A 17,843-nucleotide genomic window follows, 5' to 3' on the forward strand; every position below is an offset into this window, starting at 1 on the left:
CAACTGTACTTCTTATTGCTGCTCTGCCATCATATCCTTCTCTGGCTTCCAGAACAATGTTAAATGACAGCAGTGAATTTAACTGGATTAGCTCTGGATTCTATCACTGAATTCTCCTTATAAATGTTTATTTACCTAATTACAATTATAAATTATGTCTAAGACAAAACTTCTTTACCTATTGAAATACTTAAATTTCCCATAAACAAAAGGAAAGTTTAAAAAAGAATTAACAAACAGATTTCTCTCAAAATTAAAGTGATTATATCATTCTCTCATCAAAATCATAACTTTCATTTGTAACTTGATGCTTCTTTTCCATCTAAAGTCTCACCTGAAATGTATTCCACAAAACCATGCATCTAGTATATGATCCAATCTACAAAATGAGAATTTAATATTATGTATACAAAATCCTTTTCTGAGTTGCTTCCTCAAAATCTTACCATATAAACGATTACCTTCAAACTTTCCAAATATTCCATGGGAATTAACTGTTAAAAATGGATAGATTTTAAAAATTAGGGGCAAAATATAATTTACTCAAATACAAAGTTTTCAAAGAAGCCAGATATTCAATACAAATAAATGCTGAAAAAAAAAGTTTTTTATTTGATAGTAGAGTAAAACTTTTTCTGACTTTTTAAATTACTAACTGGAAAACACATATAGGTTTTAAAAGAATGAGAAAATATACCTCAAATTCTTTTCTAAGACGTTCTTCTCGTTGAGTGCTAAATTCGAGTTCACTTGTTTGTCGTCGCAGAAGATCAGAGCAGTCCATGTGCTCAGTTTCTAATTTTTCTACCTTCTTGTGCATATTTTGTACGGCATTATCTTGCTCCTAGAAAGTAATTCGTTTCTGCATCAATACAGTTTATAAGCTAACAATGACAAAAACATATTTCATAGAAGACAGTGAGTAAACCTGTGCTTCAACCACAAAAATAGGTTAATTTATACAGTTAACTCTTGAACAATATGAGGATTAGGGACACCCACTCATGAGCAGTCAAAAAATCTGTAAATAACTTTTGGCTCCCCAAAAACTTGGCTACCAAGAGCCTACTGTTGATAGGAAGCCTTACTGATAACACAGTCAATTAACCCGTATTTTCTATGATTATATGTATTATGTATTGTATTCTTATAATACTTAACTTTTTCTTAAATTTTTTCAGTATTTCTAGGCTACACAGTTCATCTCCAAGTTTTTTCAGATTGTCCAAAATCTCTAAAAAGCCTTCCTACATATTCATTGAAAAAAATCCATGGACTTATACAGTTCAAACCCATGTTGTTCAAGGATCTTATAGACACTTTCTCTCATAGGCAAAAGAGATCTAGATATTCCAGCAATGTTTCAGAATATACACATATTCAAAAAAGCACGACTGGAGTTTTATAATTTGGCGGCGTCTGGCTGGTTCAGTTGGTACAGCATCAACTCAATCTCAGGATCATGAGTTTGAGCCCCAGGCTGAATGCAAAGATTACTTAAAAATAAAATTTTAAAAAAAGAATTATGGGAATTTTACAATTTTAGAGCTCTGGTTAACACATGTTACGGTTCAAAATGTATAAAACATACTATAACGTTATGCTAGTTCAATTGACCTCTGAGGGTATTTACATAATGCTGTAGTCCAAATGCCATTTATAATGTTTTCCCTGCTCGTTAAAATTTTTAAATATTTTGTAATACAGATGTACATTGCTCCTTTGTGTGAGGAGAAGTGATTAGCTTGAATGCCTGATAATGGCCCTTAAGAGGTTTTTATGTGAGCTCTTGGTACTTTAACTATTGTTATAGTTCTTCGAGTTGCATCCACTAGATGGCTGTGTTTCATTTCTTTCAGTTTTCAAGTTTTCAAATCTTTGCTGTATTACTGGAAGGAAGATAACATCAGGTAGTGTTCTACTGAAATCTCTCAATCTTTTCCAACTAAACTCAGAAATCAGAGTTGAACGTTATGAAAGTTCAAACAGGAAGTTAACACGCATATCCATGTATTTTCCACAGGTCAGTGTTTACATTCATCGTTCCCACTTAGGTCTCTGAGACAAGCTCCCTTCTTACCTTCCTTCACCAGCACAATCTTATTCCGGGACAGACAAGCACATACGGATCCAAAATGGTTTCAAGTACTGCCAGCCATTCAAAAGGTATCATCAGAAGATCTGAGAATGTCCCAAGCACCAAATACAATTCTCTATAAAAGACTCTAACTTGGACAGCACTGGACAGTACCGTCCACAGTCAAAGGATGAAGAACAAAACCTCGTGTAATTCCTTCTCTCCATACCCCTCACTCGTGAGATTACCACTATGTAGCTGACTATCCATGAACTCTTGTAAATTACTGTTTATTCATTTAAAAATATACATAGTACTTTGTGTGGATGATAGAAAGTTAGAGATGATGTGGCAGTCAAGAGGGCATATAATTTATTTTAATTTTTAAAAAAGATTTTATTTAATTATTTGCAGATAGAGGGAGAGAGCACAAGCAGGGGGAGCAGCAGAGGGAGAAGTAGGCTCTGTAACCTTGTCAATTTAGCATCAAGATTTATCAGTTTGATATGTTGTCAAAATTTTTCCATTCTAGGGGCACCGGGTGGCTCAGTGGGTTAAGCCACTGCTTTCAGCTCAGGTCATGAACTCAGGGTCCTGGGATCGAGCCCCACATCGGTCTCTCTGCTCAGCAGGGAGCCTGCTTCCCTCTCTCTCTCTGCCTCTCTGCCTACTTGTGATCTCTCTCTCTCTGTCAAATAAACAAATAAATAAAAAATTTTTTAAAATAAAATAAGTTTTCCATTCTAAGGGACACCTGGGTGGCACAGTTGGCTGTGCATCTAACTCTTGGTTTCAGCTGGGGTTGTGGTCTTGGGTTCCTGGGATCAGCCCCATGTTGGGCTCCAGGCTTGGTGCGGGGTCTGGTTGGGATTTTCCCTCCCTCTCCCTCTGTCCCTCCCACTCGTGCGCACTCTCTGTCAAATAAAAAAATAAAATATTAAAAAAAAAAAAAGCAGAGAGAGAGAGAATAAACCTTCAAAATATCTTCAGAGAACAGAAGCAATTTCACAATGGCAAAGTAAGGACTGCCAAAAATTCTTCCCTCCATAAAAGCAGCAAGAACACTGGCAAAAAAAAAAAAAAAAAAGCCGAAATCAAATTTTTTTATGACTGGAAATTAACCATAGGCTTGCAATAATCTTATCAATAAGCACTTATTCAAGAAAACCAGCTGAATCTCTGTAAGAATGGTGAGCTTTGTAGCATTTTAGCTTGCCCCAAATCCATGCCCCTTTCCACTAGCTCCTAATAGCCTTGAAAATCAGTATTCTCAATACAATAGTCAAGATATGACAACCTAAGTGTCCATTAACAGATGAATGGATAAACAAAATGTTACACACCCACACACACATGTACATAGAGGAATATTATTCGGCCATAAAAAGGAAGGAAATCCTGCCATCTGTGACAACACTGATGCATCCTGAGGGCATTAAGCTAAGCGAAATAAATCAGAGAGGAAAAGGTAAAAACTGTGTAATCTCACTGACACGTGGAATCGAAAGGAACCAAACTCACAGAAACAGAGATCAGACTGGTGACTGCCAGAGCTGGAGGGCAGGGAATGGGAGAAATAAGTGAAGGTAGTCAAAAGCTATAAGATAGTAAGTTCTGGGATGTTAAGTACAAGCTGGCGACTTTAGTTAACAATAAATACTGTATTGTATATTTGGAAGTTGATAAGGGAAAAAATCTTTAAAGTTTTCATCTCAAGGAAAAAACATGTGTAACTATGTGACAAGAATGAGCCTACTATAAGGAAAGTATAGTCCAAGAACAAGCAAGAGCACGGGAAAGTTAATAACCCAAAAGAAGAAATGAAAATTCAGTAGAAAAGTTACAACATGAAATTGAAGAAAACTCTCAGGAAACAGAACAAAAATATAAAAGGATGGAAAACAGAAGAAATTAAGGATGTCAACTTTATGCCAAACTGACCTTAAAATCCAACCCAATTCCAATCAAAATTTCACCAAGTTTGGGTGGAATATTACAAACTAAACCCAAACTTATATGGAAGATTAAAAGGTTAAGAATAACTCTCCTCTCCCATTAAAAAACAAATATTAAAAAGATGGGGGGACTGGGAAGTGTGCCTAGATGGCTCAGTCGTTAGGCAGCTGCCTTCAGCTGGGGTCATGATCCCAGGGTCCTGGGATTGAGCCGCATCAGGCTGCCTGCTCAGCAGGAGGTCTACTTCTCCCTCTCCCGCTCTCCCTGCTGTGTTCACTCTCTCACTGTGTCTCTGTCAAATAAATAAGTAAAATCTGTTAAAAGAAAAAAAAAAAGAATATGGAGAGGGGAACTTGTCTTGGCAGATACCAAGACTACCTCTGATTCATAAATAGACAAGTGAAACAGAACACAGCACTCAGAAATCAAACCCTAGATGGAAAGGAACTTGACAGATGAGAGAACAACACTATAAATCAGTGAGTGGTGACAAAACAGACAGTTGAATAACTGATATGGGGCATTTGGTTATCCTTTGGAAAAAATTAAATAAAATTAGACCTTCCCATAATATGTATAGAAAAAATGCATACTCTTTATGACTTTAGGTTACTGAAGACATAAAAACACTATTAATAAAGAAAAAGACCAATAAATTCAACTATACTAACATTTAGAACTGTGCATCAAATACAACATAATTGTCTCCACATTTATCCTGGGGATATAATGAGGCAAGGTTTAGCAACCAAATAGATTAAAAACTCCTATAAATCAATAAAAATATACAAACAATCCAAAAGGAAAAAGAGAAAACTTATAAACTGGCAGTTCACAAAAGAAGAAACATGAATGACCAGTAACTATAACATGCTCAATGTCAGGGAAAGAAATTTAAGCAAGAATGAGAAACAATTTCACACACTTCCTATTGCAAAGGAAACTAGACCTGAAAAATACCAAATATTCAAGAGACTGTAGGGAAGAGGAACTCTTCTTTTGAATTGGTACAACCACATGGGAGAACAACTTGGCATATATTTTTCCTCTAAGTAATTGCATATACACAAACTACATACCCACATAAACAAAAATATTTGATATTTGTGAAAGCATGGTATGTGATAATTAAAAGCTGGGAAGAATTTAAATCTCAATCAATGCAGTAATGGAAATTAATTGTCAGATACGCATAGGATAAAATGCTACATATCAGTTAAATTGAATGAAACAGAGCCAGTTTATTAATTTGGATAATTCTCAAAAACACAAGTGAGAACAATAAGCTGGACAAAGATTCATACCTTGCAATAATCTATGTATATTTTTAAAACACAAAAAATAACAAAATAATTGGATACACTGTCAACGTATACAGACAGAATACTAAACACTAACTTCAGAATACTGCTATCTTTTGTGAATAGGGTGATGGTGGGATAATGAAGTAATTCAGAATAGTCAGTCTTAATAATGTAACAATTTATTGCTTGTCTGTTTTTAATTCTGAAACAGATACGACAAACATGATCTTGATGGTAAATATTAGTATTTAATGATATGGTATGTTATGCTGGGTACTGGTTATATTAACCCCTGCTATTTTTTGTATGTTGAAATATTCGTTTTAAGTTTATGGTTTTATCAACACAATCCAAGTCTGGGGTGCTTTATAAATAACATACAAGAAAATTCCAAAAGAGTTATAAAATAGTTCATGCAGTTATATATCAAGAATAACTTCTCTCCTTGAAAATAAAGGTTTAGAAATTTTGTCACAGAATTTATTTTGTAATAAAACAAAAAGCTACCGGGATCCTGACAGTGAAAAAGTTAAGTATGATGTGTGTGGGTGTGTAACACAATCATTATTGTAAGGACAATGGAAATTGAAGGAGTTTTTCTTTTATCCACTAGAGGGAGGTGTTGAACTTAAAATATTTTAAAATGAGGCTTTGAACTGACTTTTACCATCACAGGAAACCACATTGCGCTACTAGAAAATAAACTTGCTTTCTGTCCACAGGTTTCAGAAACATAGCCCCCAAACTATAATTTTTTATATGTACTATATAAACAACATTTCTCAGACTCCAAAATACAGTTTTTAGGTCTGAAGAATTACAAAAGTATGGTTAGAAACCTATCAGAGCTAAAGTAGTCCTCCTCCCTACCTCACAAAATAGATCAATTTAGCTAGTTACCACCCCAACCTAGTACATGCTTATCTCCTGAAATCCCCCAAGCCAGCACAGTTCTACAAAAAGAAATAGTGTTTGCAGCCACAAAGTGTAAAATGGTACTAACTTTGTGCAGTACCAATCATGATGAATCCATAAGCTTGCACATTAAGCAGTGATACGTTTAGGCATTTACACAGTTCAATCACTTGTCCTACAGCTCAAAGATATGGCCAGGAATGTTAGTGAATCGTTTCTTCCGTTTTGTTTGGGGTTTTTGTTGTTGTGGTTTCTCTTTTTTAAAGTAAGCTGGGGTGCTTGGGTGGCTCAGTTGGTTAAATGTCTACCTTTGGATCAGGTTATGATCCTGGGGTCCAAGGATACACCCCTGCATCAGGTTTCCTGCTCAGTGGGGAATCGGCTTCTCCCTCTCTCTCTGCACTTCCCCCTGCTCGTGCTTGCTCTCTCTCCCTCTCATGCTCTCTGTCTCTCTCTCTCTCAAATAAATAAATAAAATCTTTTTAAGAATTTATAAAGTAAGCTCTATGCCCAACACGGGGCATGAACCCACAACCCCAAGGCCAAGAATCACATGCCCTATGGACTGAGCCAGACAGGCACCCCAAATCTCGATTAGAGCAAAAAATTTTTGAAGGAAATAAAATGTCTTTCAATAAGGGATTCCTCAATACATACTGGGAACGTCCATATGGCAGAAAACCATGCAAATCCTACAAGAATAATACAAGGATGTCAAAAGATGAACACCAAACACACCAAGAAATAGAATTCCGTTTATGTAATACAGTGATAAATGTTTATATCCCCTTAGATAAGGAGTGGGATTCGAGGCGGAGTCATAGGACCTTCACTTTTGCTTTTAAGTTTCTCTAAATGAGGGCATTTTTTACAGTGAGCACAATATATAGTCATTTTATGAACTGACTATAAAGCTATTTCCTGATTGGAAACAAGGCAGTATACCCAGCGCCTGAGTCACTGTCTATGCCGCTCGCTTACACAGGGCACAAGTGGGCAGTTTCCTAGGTAACTGCAAAGAAATGCTCCTTGCCGCTCTAGACCATTTCACGCAAACTTCTGAAATACTTCCTTCCCAGTGGAGCTTCCTCCAAGCTGTCCCTAGATCGTAACTGTGTCTATGGGGTCATTCTTCCATACCTTGCCCTCCACTCCCTAACATCTGACCTACTAATGCCTAAGCCTGCCCTGATACCTTCTTTACTGCGTCCCCACTCTCCCTCCTCTTCAGTGTATGTTATTTTCAGTCTACATTCCTCATGAGTTTTGCCATTAAAGACTCTGCCATCCCTTTATCACTAGACACTTAAACTGAATTTAGTCGATGAAGGAGGAAAGGATCATTTTATTCCCTGGTTGAGTTCTAGAATTTGGGAAACAAATACAAAAAAATATACATCTTCTAAATGCTCTCAATCCTACTGATAAATTATACGTTGAAGGGGCGCCTGGATGACTCAGTTGGTTAAGCATCTGTCTTCAGCTCAGGTCGGGTCAGGTCATGATCCTGGAGTCCTGGAATCAAGCCCCATGTGGGGCTCCCTGCTCAGTGGGGAGACTGCTTCTCCTTCTTCCTCTGCTCCTCCCTTCCCCTTCCCCCCCACCAAGCTAATGCTCTCTGCGTCAAATAAATGAATTAAGTCTTAAAAACAAAAGCAAGTAAGCATCCTCAAAATTCCCATTGCTAGAGCAGGAATGAAGAAAAAATAAATAAAAACATAACAAACAGTCATTTTAAGGTAAAAATTTAGTAAGCAGAGATAAAAATTTAATAAGCAGAGATAAAAATAAGAATATGTGTTTCAAAATCAATATAAACACTTTGTTTTTAAATTAAATTGGCTTTGATTTGTTTTGAAATTTCAAATAGTGTTAAAGGAAGACATGGAGTTTTTATGTTTATCAGAAGAGGACATGCATTTTAAAAAAGTGAGAAATACTTTTTGAAAATGAGGTAAATGCACTAGAGTTCCCATTAATATTCCAGAGAAGTACACCTCTATTTAGCTTTTCAATTACTAGGAAAGAAAAGAGACATGGCATAAAATTAAGATTTTTTTTTAATAGTGGGACTGAATTCTAAAGCCCAGATGAAAGAAATACTACACCTGCTTTGTCTGTTAAAGATGGGATTTCACTTAGGAGGTTTTTTTTTTTTTTTTAAACGTATTTTAAAAGCTGAATTCCCTTAGAGAGTTACACAAAGAGAACACTATACTATACTAACATCTAATTATACAATGGAAACCTAAACCCATCAATAGCCAACAGAGAAGAGAATTTCAATCTATCCCTCAACTTATTTAAAATAAGACTTCTAAAAAATACAAATAGTTTCTTAAACTTGCTTTAAAAAGGAAAAACAGTTTTATTTTGTTAATGTTAAAAGGACAGGAAATTGAGAGACTGAGCTCTGAACATTTCAGTGATACAATACAATAAAGTGTATCTTACACTAATATTACACTATTTGTTAACTAATTGGAATTTAAATAAAAACTTTAAAAAATTATCTTACAAAAGGTCAGAGTAACTAAGGAGTATATTCCCTATTCTTTCCCATACATAATAATTAAAGCCTGATACCAGGGTGCCGGGCTAGCTTGGTCGGGGGAGCATAAGACTCAATCCCAGGGCTGTGAGTTCGAGCCCCATGTTGGGTGTAGAGATAACTTAAAAAAAATAAAATAAAATCTTAAAAAAAAAAAAAAGACTGACACTTTATTCCTTTAGTACTTCATAATATAAAGTCACATACATTTCATCTAAGGTTTATAGAACTACCCAAGAAACTGCATCTAAAATCACATCACTCCCACATTTAAATATAAAGGCTTCTGAATCATATTTTACAAGTTTAGGGCTTCTGACTATTGGCACTGGAGATTTCTGAGTGTTCAGAAATGAAGAGGTTATTTTCATTTACTTATGTTTACTTGTTTGTTTCAGGTAGACTTTAAAACAATTATCAACAACAGTTCAAGTGTCAGCCATTCTGTGATGATTTCCCCAATCTCCCAGGCACTTAATTTCTCTTTCATGACCCATAGCATTCTGTTCAAACTTTTATTATATTCCAATTTCTCTCTTTACATGTCTCTCTGTTTTAAGATCTTCAAGGATCTTAATCAATTTTGTATCCTCAGCACCCACAGCAGAAACTCAGTCTGTACAAGGAAGGAAGGAAGGAAGGAAGAAGGGAGGGGAAAGAGGAAGGAAGAAAGGAAGGAATACAAATTACAAACAGACTCTAAGAATACCAAGAGGTCTAAAGAATGACTATAATATCTTTCCAGATTCTACAAATGGAGTGACTGGTAAGAAAACAACATCCAAGACCAAGGGTTTGGCAAAGCTGTGGATTTGTTGGTATTTTGAATACTTACATATATAACTAATTCAATATTTCCACTGTCGCTCTTAAAGAAATAAGGTGGCTCTTATTCTCTGCATGTTTTGGGCTGCCTTTGTCTTGCAGAGTGGTTTCTAACATAAAACTACTCCAAAATTCATTTTAGATGGATATTCTTCATTCTGTGAAGAATGTGTACCTTGGTGTGTCTATAGTCTACAAAGACTGTATTTCAATTTGTTGTTTTATACAGAGAAAATATCTTATCACCAAATAAGTAATAGAAGAAATTATGGAAATTTATTTTAAATTTTAAGTTAAGTTGGTCAGTGAATTAACAGTTTAAATTTCTCTTCTCTTTCTTTCAAAATAATTTATATGTAATCTCCTGAAAAAAATGCACAATACACCAAAATGAGAATCTGGTGACTGGTAGTCTCTTCCCACATTAATTACTCAGACTATGATCTGAGTAAATCATAAATCTCCATCTGCTCATCTACAATGGGGGTTGGGTATAATCAGTTATTTTCCAACCAGACTATTTGAAGGCTTGGGGATTCTGTGTGATGGGGAAAAGGAGTAAATAGAACACGATTAAGAATTTGCTCTTCTTGGGATGCCTGGGTGGCTCAGTCGTTAAGCAGCTGCGTTTTGCTCAGGTCATGATCTCTGGGGTCTGGGGATAGAGCTCCTCACTCAGCAGGGAACCTGCTTCTCTCTCTCCCTCTGCCTGCTGCTCCCCCTACTTATGCTCTCTTTCTCTCTCTCTCTCTCTTTCTGTCAAATAAATAAATAAATAATCTTTAAAATAAAAAAAGAATTTGTTCTTCTTAAGGGAGAAAAAAACAACAAGACGAAGGCAGAGAGGGAGACAAACCATAAGAGACTCTTAATCATACTAAACAAACTGAAGGTTGCTGGAGGGGAGTGGGTGGGGGGATGGGGTAACTGGGTAACTGACATTAAGGAGGGCACATGATGTGATGAGCACTGGGTGTTATATAAGACTGATGAATCACTGATCTCTACCTCTGAAACTAATAATACGTCATACATTAATTCAATTTAAATAAAAAGCTTTTTTTTAATTTGCTCTTCTTAAAAAAAGAGTTGAAGGGCACCTGGGTGGCTCAATGGGTTAAGCCGCTGCCTTCGGCTCAGGTCATGATCTCAGGGTCCTGGGATCAAGTCCCGCATCGGGCTCTCTGCTCAGTGGGGAGCCTGCTTCCTCCTCTCTCTGTCTGCCTCTCTGCCTACTTGTGATCTCTCTCTATCAAATAAATAAATAAAATCTTTAAAAAAAAAAAGAGTTGAAAAATCACTATGCTATATTAATTTATAAGCATCCTTTAATATCTAAAAGCCAATCATTCTATTTCTTTATGCTATTTAAAGGCTGTGAACAGTCTCATATTTTAAACTGGAAAAATAAAATACCAAATGTATATAGGTCTCAAAAATCACATAATTTATGCAACAGAAGTCACCCAACTCTAATTCAGATAGTCTGCTCATAAGAGTTGCCCATATTGTCATGTAACCCCAAATGAAACATGGCCTTCGACAGATCAAAGATTAGGAATCATTTCTGTGTTGAGTAAACTAGCCAATTGTTGCACTAATGTAGTATTTAATATCATAAGCATTTAAAAGACATATTTAAGGAACTAAATTATTATTTTTTAAATACCTGTACTATAAATTGTAACTCTCTTCTTTCTGCTTCCCATTGTTCTGCTTGTAATCTAAACTCCTCCAGTGCTGTCTCCCTGATATGAGACTCCATCTCATTCTTCTCCTGCTGATGTTTTTCCAATGCTTCCTTTATACGAATAAAATCTTGCTTTACTATTTGATCAATGAAAGTCATCTTTCTTCCTTCATCCCCAATTCAAGTGTACCAAGGGTTCTCCTTACCTATAGCTAAAACTCATTATATTTATGTTAAAATCATTAATAGAACTATAATATATTTTGATCATTGAAATGTAGATTATATGTAATCTATATGTACATCTCTATGTAAAGTAGATAATATGGGAAGTTCTAATTACCTATGAACAAATATGTAATTTATAAAACTCACAGAGGACACTGTATTAACCAAAAGTGGTAAGAAAGGTATTTCATGCAACAAATCAGGATAAGGAAACACTAAAATGTTAAACATCTTAAAAATCAAAAAATTTTTAAGGTTTGGGCTATGACTAATTTCTTGTTCTACAGATAATACTCACAAAAGACTTTTCTTCTTGGATTTTCCTAGTTGTACTACATTTATAAGATTTAACTTGGTTAAAGCAAGAAGCCCCATTTAAAACTAAGTTCCCATTGACACAAGGAGAAAGACTGTGTGGTTGATATGAGAAGGAGGGAAAGCCTTCAGTGTCCATATAAACAGTAGCTAGGATCTGCATTATGAACATTACCCTTACAACTTTCACTAATGGAAAGTCTTCACAAAGGCGTTCAGCTTTTCCCCCTTCGGGGAAAATGCCTATTGAACCCTATTGAACCCTATATTCCCCTGTATTCCCCTACTTAGTCTGTGCAGATCAGCTCAAAGCCAGTAGCATAAAATCAAGCAGAGTTCTCTTATCAAGCAGCTCAGCCAGATCACAGAAAAGATTTTATAACTTGAGGTGCAGGCTGATTGACTGACTTTAAGGAATGCCACTGCCATTATGCTTCTCTTCCGGTAGCTCTAGACATTTACGTGGGGAAGGTGATACACAGCCGCCCAGGAACTTGGAGCACCTGGAGCCACCTAAACTACCCCCATTCAGATGGGGGAAACCCTTGCACACACCAAGGACCTGGGAGCATAACACTAAAGGAAGAGACAAACTGTGTCTGAAATGGAGGAAATCAGAAGATCTGCTGACAATGCCATGGAACATTGTACTGAAACTTTCACATTTAGGAAATGCTTATGTAAACTTACCTCTAATAAAGATTCGTTTCTCTAGAGTTCTGAAAACCCATATACACCAGCAGTAAATAAAAGCGTTTCTATCATTTTTTTTTTAATTTAAACTGGTGCTTCAGAAAAAATGACAAATATAAGCAATTCAAAATCTATCTTTTAAGGGGTTGGCAACTTCAAGTTAAACCATACTTTTACTTTAGAAAGATAAAGAAAAAAAGAACAAAAAATAGGAAAGTAAATAGCTCAAATAATTTCAGTAAAGGGTCATCAAATATTTTTCATGTCTTATCTATATAGAATGTACTCTACATAGATAATGAAGTCCATATCAGATATATAATTTTTAATATTTATTGTATATTCAGACCAAAATCGAATGCCCACATTTCTAAAATTGCAAATTTCATACTGCTAAACTTAAAGGACAAGAGGTTCTCATTTTCTGATACTTTCACATAAGTGAGTTCTTCTAGTTTGACCAGAGATATCAACTTCTTTTTCACAAAAGAAAACAGCATACATATTAATATATTGCTAAACATATTACAAAAGAGACCCACAAAAATGCCCCTGAAAGGCAAGAAGAGAGGGAATGAGGGAGGGTGGGCAGGAAGAAATCAGATTTTCTTTGATTTCTGGTAGATATTTTCCTTTCTAGGCATAAGTTCAAATAATGTGTAACACATCTCAATGAATCTAAAAAAATTATTTCATAAAAATAATTTACCTGGTGGATGGCTCAGTCGGTCCTGGGATGGAGCCCCACGTCCAGCTCCACACTCAGCAGGGAGTCCACTTGAGATTCTCTCTCACCCTCTGCCCCTCCCCCAGCTCATGTGCACGCCCATGTGCTCTCTCTCACTCTCTCTCTGATATAAATAAATCTTTTAAAAAATAATAATTTACCTGTACAGTTTTCTCTAGTCTGCTTTTTTCTTTCATAAGTAAATCATATTCTCGATTGCAACTTTGAATTATATTGTCTCTTTCCTCCAAATCATGTTCAAATCTTCTGCATTCTTCTTTCCACTTCAGCTGGGAAGTCTGGAATGCTTTCTCCATCTCATTTGCCTTTCCTTGAAGTTCTGTGTTCTGAGCTATTAAAAATATTAAAGAATAATAGGTATGCCTATAACCACAAATTAAATCCCTAGGAATTCAGACACCTAGGCGCTGGAGTTGATTCCATTTACAGCGTGATCTCTGAACAAAACATTTAACCACTTCACACCAGTCAACTCAGAAAAACTCACAACAAGCCATTCTCTAATTTCCCAATCTCTTCTTCCCCTCCAGACCTAGGTGATTTTGCATGAAATGGTAGGATATCTTCCCAGAGGCATCCCCATGTTTGGGTGCACCTCTATCACCAACTGCAATTCTACTACATTTCTTCTATTCAAGAAAATAAATCAAACGCTGTGTGTTTTTTTTAAACTGTGGTCTATAGGACTACTTTTGTAAAATACTTAATAGATTACAAATTTTGATATTTGGCTATTGGCAAGAAATTAGTTGTGACACAGTTACACATGAGGCTATCACAAAACTGAGGTTGGGAGCCACTGGTCCAGCCCTCAGAACTCCAGCTATTGACTCCACCGAGGTTAGGCTCAACTCACCTCTCATCCTAGTATTACACCGACATTAACTAACACCTCTCAACTCAGTACAGCTGCTGCTCTACCTCAACATCTAGAAAAGAAGCAATGGAACCCTTTATGGGTCTGGCTCCCTCACCTACCACCTGATTAAACCTCTCTGACTCTCTAACCTTTAGTTGGAATAAAATGTCTCCTACTTAAGCTGTTGTGAAGATAAAATGAGGAAATACACACAAACATACTTGTTAAACAAACCAAAATAGAAAAAAAAAAAGCCATAGTTAGTAGTATTATTTTTAAGTTATATTAAAGTAAATTAAAACCACAATGTGATACCACCTCACACCAGTCAAAATGGCTAAAATTAACAAGTCAGGAAACAACAGATGTTGGTGAGGATGAGGAGAAAGGGGAACCCTCTTACACTGTTGGTGGGAATGCAAGTTGGTGCAGCAACTCTGGAAAACAGCACGGAGGTTCCTCAAAAAGTTGAAAATAGAGCTGCCCTATGACCCAGCAATTGCACTACTGGGTATTTATCCAAAGGACACAAATATAGTGATTCAAAGGGGCACATGTACCTCAATGTCTATAGCAGCAATGTTCACAATAGCCAAACTATGCAAAGAGCTCAGATGTCCATCAACAGATGATGGATAAAGATGATGTGGCATATATATATATACATATACGCATGTATATATGTATACATAATAATACGTATATTATATATATATATATAAATACAATGGAATATTGCTCAGCCATCAAAAAGAATGAAATACTGTCATTTGCAACCTAGAGGGTATTATGCTAAGTGAAATAAGTCAGTCAGAGGGGTGCCTGGGTGGCTCAGTGGGTTAAAGCCTCTGCCTTCGGCTCAGGTCATGATCCCAGGGCCCTGGGATCGAGCCCCGCATCGGGCTCTCTGCTCAGCGGGGAGCCTGCTTCTTCCTCTCTCTCTCTGCCTGCCTCTCTGCCTACTTGTGATCTCTGTCTGTCAAATAAATAAATAAAATCTTAAAAAAAAAAAAAAAAAGAAAGAAGTCAGTCAGAGAAAGACAAATATTATATTATCTCACTCACAGGTGGAATTTAAGAAACAGAACAGAGGAACATGGGGAAGGGAGGGAAAAATAAAAAGGGACAAAATCAGAGAGGGAGACAAACCATAAGACACTCTTAAGTCTAGGAAACAAACTGAGGTTCAGCAGAGGGGAGGTAGCTGGGGGATGGGGTAACTGGATGACAGACATCAAGGAGAGCACTTGCGACGAGCACTGGGTGTACGTGCAACTGATACATCACTAGACTCTTCCTCTGAAACTAAAATAAACAAACAATGTTTGTGTTTCAAACAGATCTAAGTTCAAAAGGTTCAATCGTCAAAGGTATAAGAGGCACAAAAAGTCTCCCCTAGGGGCACCTGGGTGGCTCAGCTGGTTAAGCAACTGCTTTCGGCTCAGGTCAGGATCCTGGGATGGAGTCCCACATCAGGTTCCCTGCTCAGCAGGGAGTCTGTTTCTCCTGCTAACCTCTCTCTTATTCTCTCTCTCAAATAAATAAAATCTTTAAAAAAAAAAAAAGTCTCCCCTAATTCAGCTACTCTCTCAACATGACATTATTCCATGGTCTAGCATCCCAGATTGTAGGCAAGAAATTTAAAGCCATTTCATTCCTGTTCATTTGCATATGGCCTATTTTTCTTTTGTGTCTTTTCTCTTTGAAAAGCTTTAGGAGATCTTCACTTTGTCTCTATTTTTCTGAAACTGCATAATGCTTTACCCTCAGGTGGGTCTATTTCTTGTCATGGTGGTAAATATTCAATGGGCCCTTTCAATCTGGCAACTCGTAACCTTCAGTTCTGAGAAGACCTCCTACGTAATTTCATAGAGGATTTATCCCTCCCTGTTTTGTCTCTTATCTATTATTTCAATATTACCTATTATTCAAATTGACCCTCAAATTTTCTTGCCTTTTCCTTCCTGTTTCTCTACCTCTGCTTTTTTTACTCTAATTGCTGGGATATTTCTTCCATTTTCATCTCCCAATGCTTCTATTGATATTTTTCATTCCTGATTTCATATTTTTAATTTCTAAGAGCTTCCCCTTTTTTTTATAGCAAATGATTCTTGCTTCATGGATAAAATATATTCTATTTTAACTCTGTAGATATTAATGCTCCTTGTTTGTTAAATCTTCTTTTCCCCTGCAGTTTCTGATTCTTCCAAAATATTATTTTTTTTCTCTCCATTTTAGAGAGAAAGCATCTGGTAATTCTTAGTTCTCTTCTCTCAATTAAAGTAACTGTAAAGGTGACACACTCATATAGCCAACGCTAGATTCTGAAAGTGAGGATATAGGGCTTGATAACTGTCGTCCTGCACTGGAGAAGAATATGGTTGGGCCATTTATTAGGAAACTCCCAACCTTGGTATCATTAGGTTTTTCCTCTTGGTTTGGTCCAATGATCTATAGAAGAGTCTTTTAAGCTCTCACATGGAGTATAGAAATCTGGGTGCTAGCTTTTGGAGAAACCAATAGAAAAAGGAGACTAGAAGGAATAGTTTCTCAATATTCGGCATTGACTATGCTATCGTCCTGTTTTTGCTAGTCTGGAGACCCTGTATTTTATCATCTCCAGAGATTAAGCCACCCAACTCCCAGCTCCCTCTAGAATGTGAGAGCAATCCCTGAGTACACTGCTCTTGGAAAGGAGATCTAAGAACCTAACTGCCTCTAAAGCAAAGAGCTTTTCATTTAACCTCCTTTATTTTACCTACTACTGCTATTCCAATTCCTAATTCCAGAGGTATCTGATGCTTCCAGTTCACAAAAATTTTGACTATCTAACAAGTTGTCTCCCAACTGTTTATTTAAAAGAAATTACCAGGTTTTTTTCTAAAGTAGTTAAACCATTTACTCTCCCACTTACAAAGTAGAAGAGTTCTAGTTGCTCTACATCCTTACCAACATTTGGTATTGACAGTCTTCCCAATTAGCACCACCTAATGCATATGTAATAAACAGTCACTGTGGCTTTAATTTACGTTTCTCTGAAGACAAGTGAGATTAAGTATTTTTCAGCTCATTAATGGCTATTCTCTCTTCCTCTATAAAATATCTGTTGAAATCATTTGACTTTGGGAAATAACTTCCCATCTTCCCTGGACTTCAACCTCCTCATAATTAAATCAAAGTCATTAACTTGTATATTTAGTGCCTTTCAATTTTTATAAGTTCCAGGTAGTGTTGTGGTTATTAAATGCCAGAGGTAATCAGAAATACTTTTGACCAGTGGAAATAACCCAAGACAGCTGGCCACAGCTCGGGCCCAGAACCTTACAATAATTGCAAGTTAACATTCATTTAGTCCCATGTAACCACAAAGAACTTTCATTTTTTTCACTTCATCCTTAAAACAGCCTAGGGTAAGTGGTAAAACCAGGATCTAAATCTAAATCTTCTGAATTCATGTTTGATATTCTCTTATTAAAACCTGCTGCATACAGGAATGTTCACAGCAGCATCGGGGCGCCTGGCTGGCTTGTCAGTGAAGCATGTAATTCTTGATCTCAGGGTTGTGAATTTGAGCTCTACATTGGGTATAGAGATTACTTAGAAGTAAAAACTTTAAAAAAAGGAATGTTCATAGCAACATTATTCTTAATAACCAAGAACTGGATATTACCCAAGTGCCCAT

The 17,843-nt window shown here is 36.4% G+C and overlaps 1 protein-coding gene across 6 annotated transcripts in view; it reads right to left on the bottom strand.

Annotated features, from left to right (window-relative positions):
- The window catches only part of CCDC171 (coiled-coil domain containing 171), a 306,243-nt gene that overhangs the window by 249,020 nt on the left and 39,380 nt on the right, over positions 1-17,843 (bottom strand). For 5 of the 6 annotated variants that reach the window (XM_032307226.1, XM_032307225.1, XM_032307229.1 and 2 more), the window contains exons 5-7: positions 13,443-13,633; positions 11,298-11,429; positions 698-844 (exon numbers count right to left, since the gene is read on the bottom strand). In XM_032307226.1, the coding sequence (XP_032163117.1) occupies positions 698-844; positions 11,298-11,429; positions 13,443-13,633 (470 nt within the window). The remainder of the gene's footprint in view (positions 1-697; positions 845-11,297; positions 11,430-13,442; positions 13,634-17,843) is intronic. The other variant, XM_032307227.1, reaches the window with a different exon arrangement.

The sequence above is a fragment of the Mustela erminea genome, chromosome 12 (genome assembly GCF_009829155.1).
Source record: "Mustela erminea isolate mMusErm1 chromosome 12, mMusErm1.Pri, whole genome shotgun sequence".
NCBI classification, from domain to species: Eukaryota; Metazoa; Chordata; class Mammalia; order Carnivora; family Mustelidae; genus Mustela; species Mustela erminea.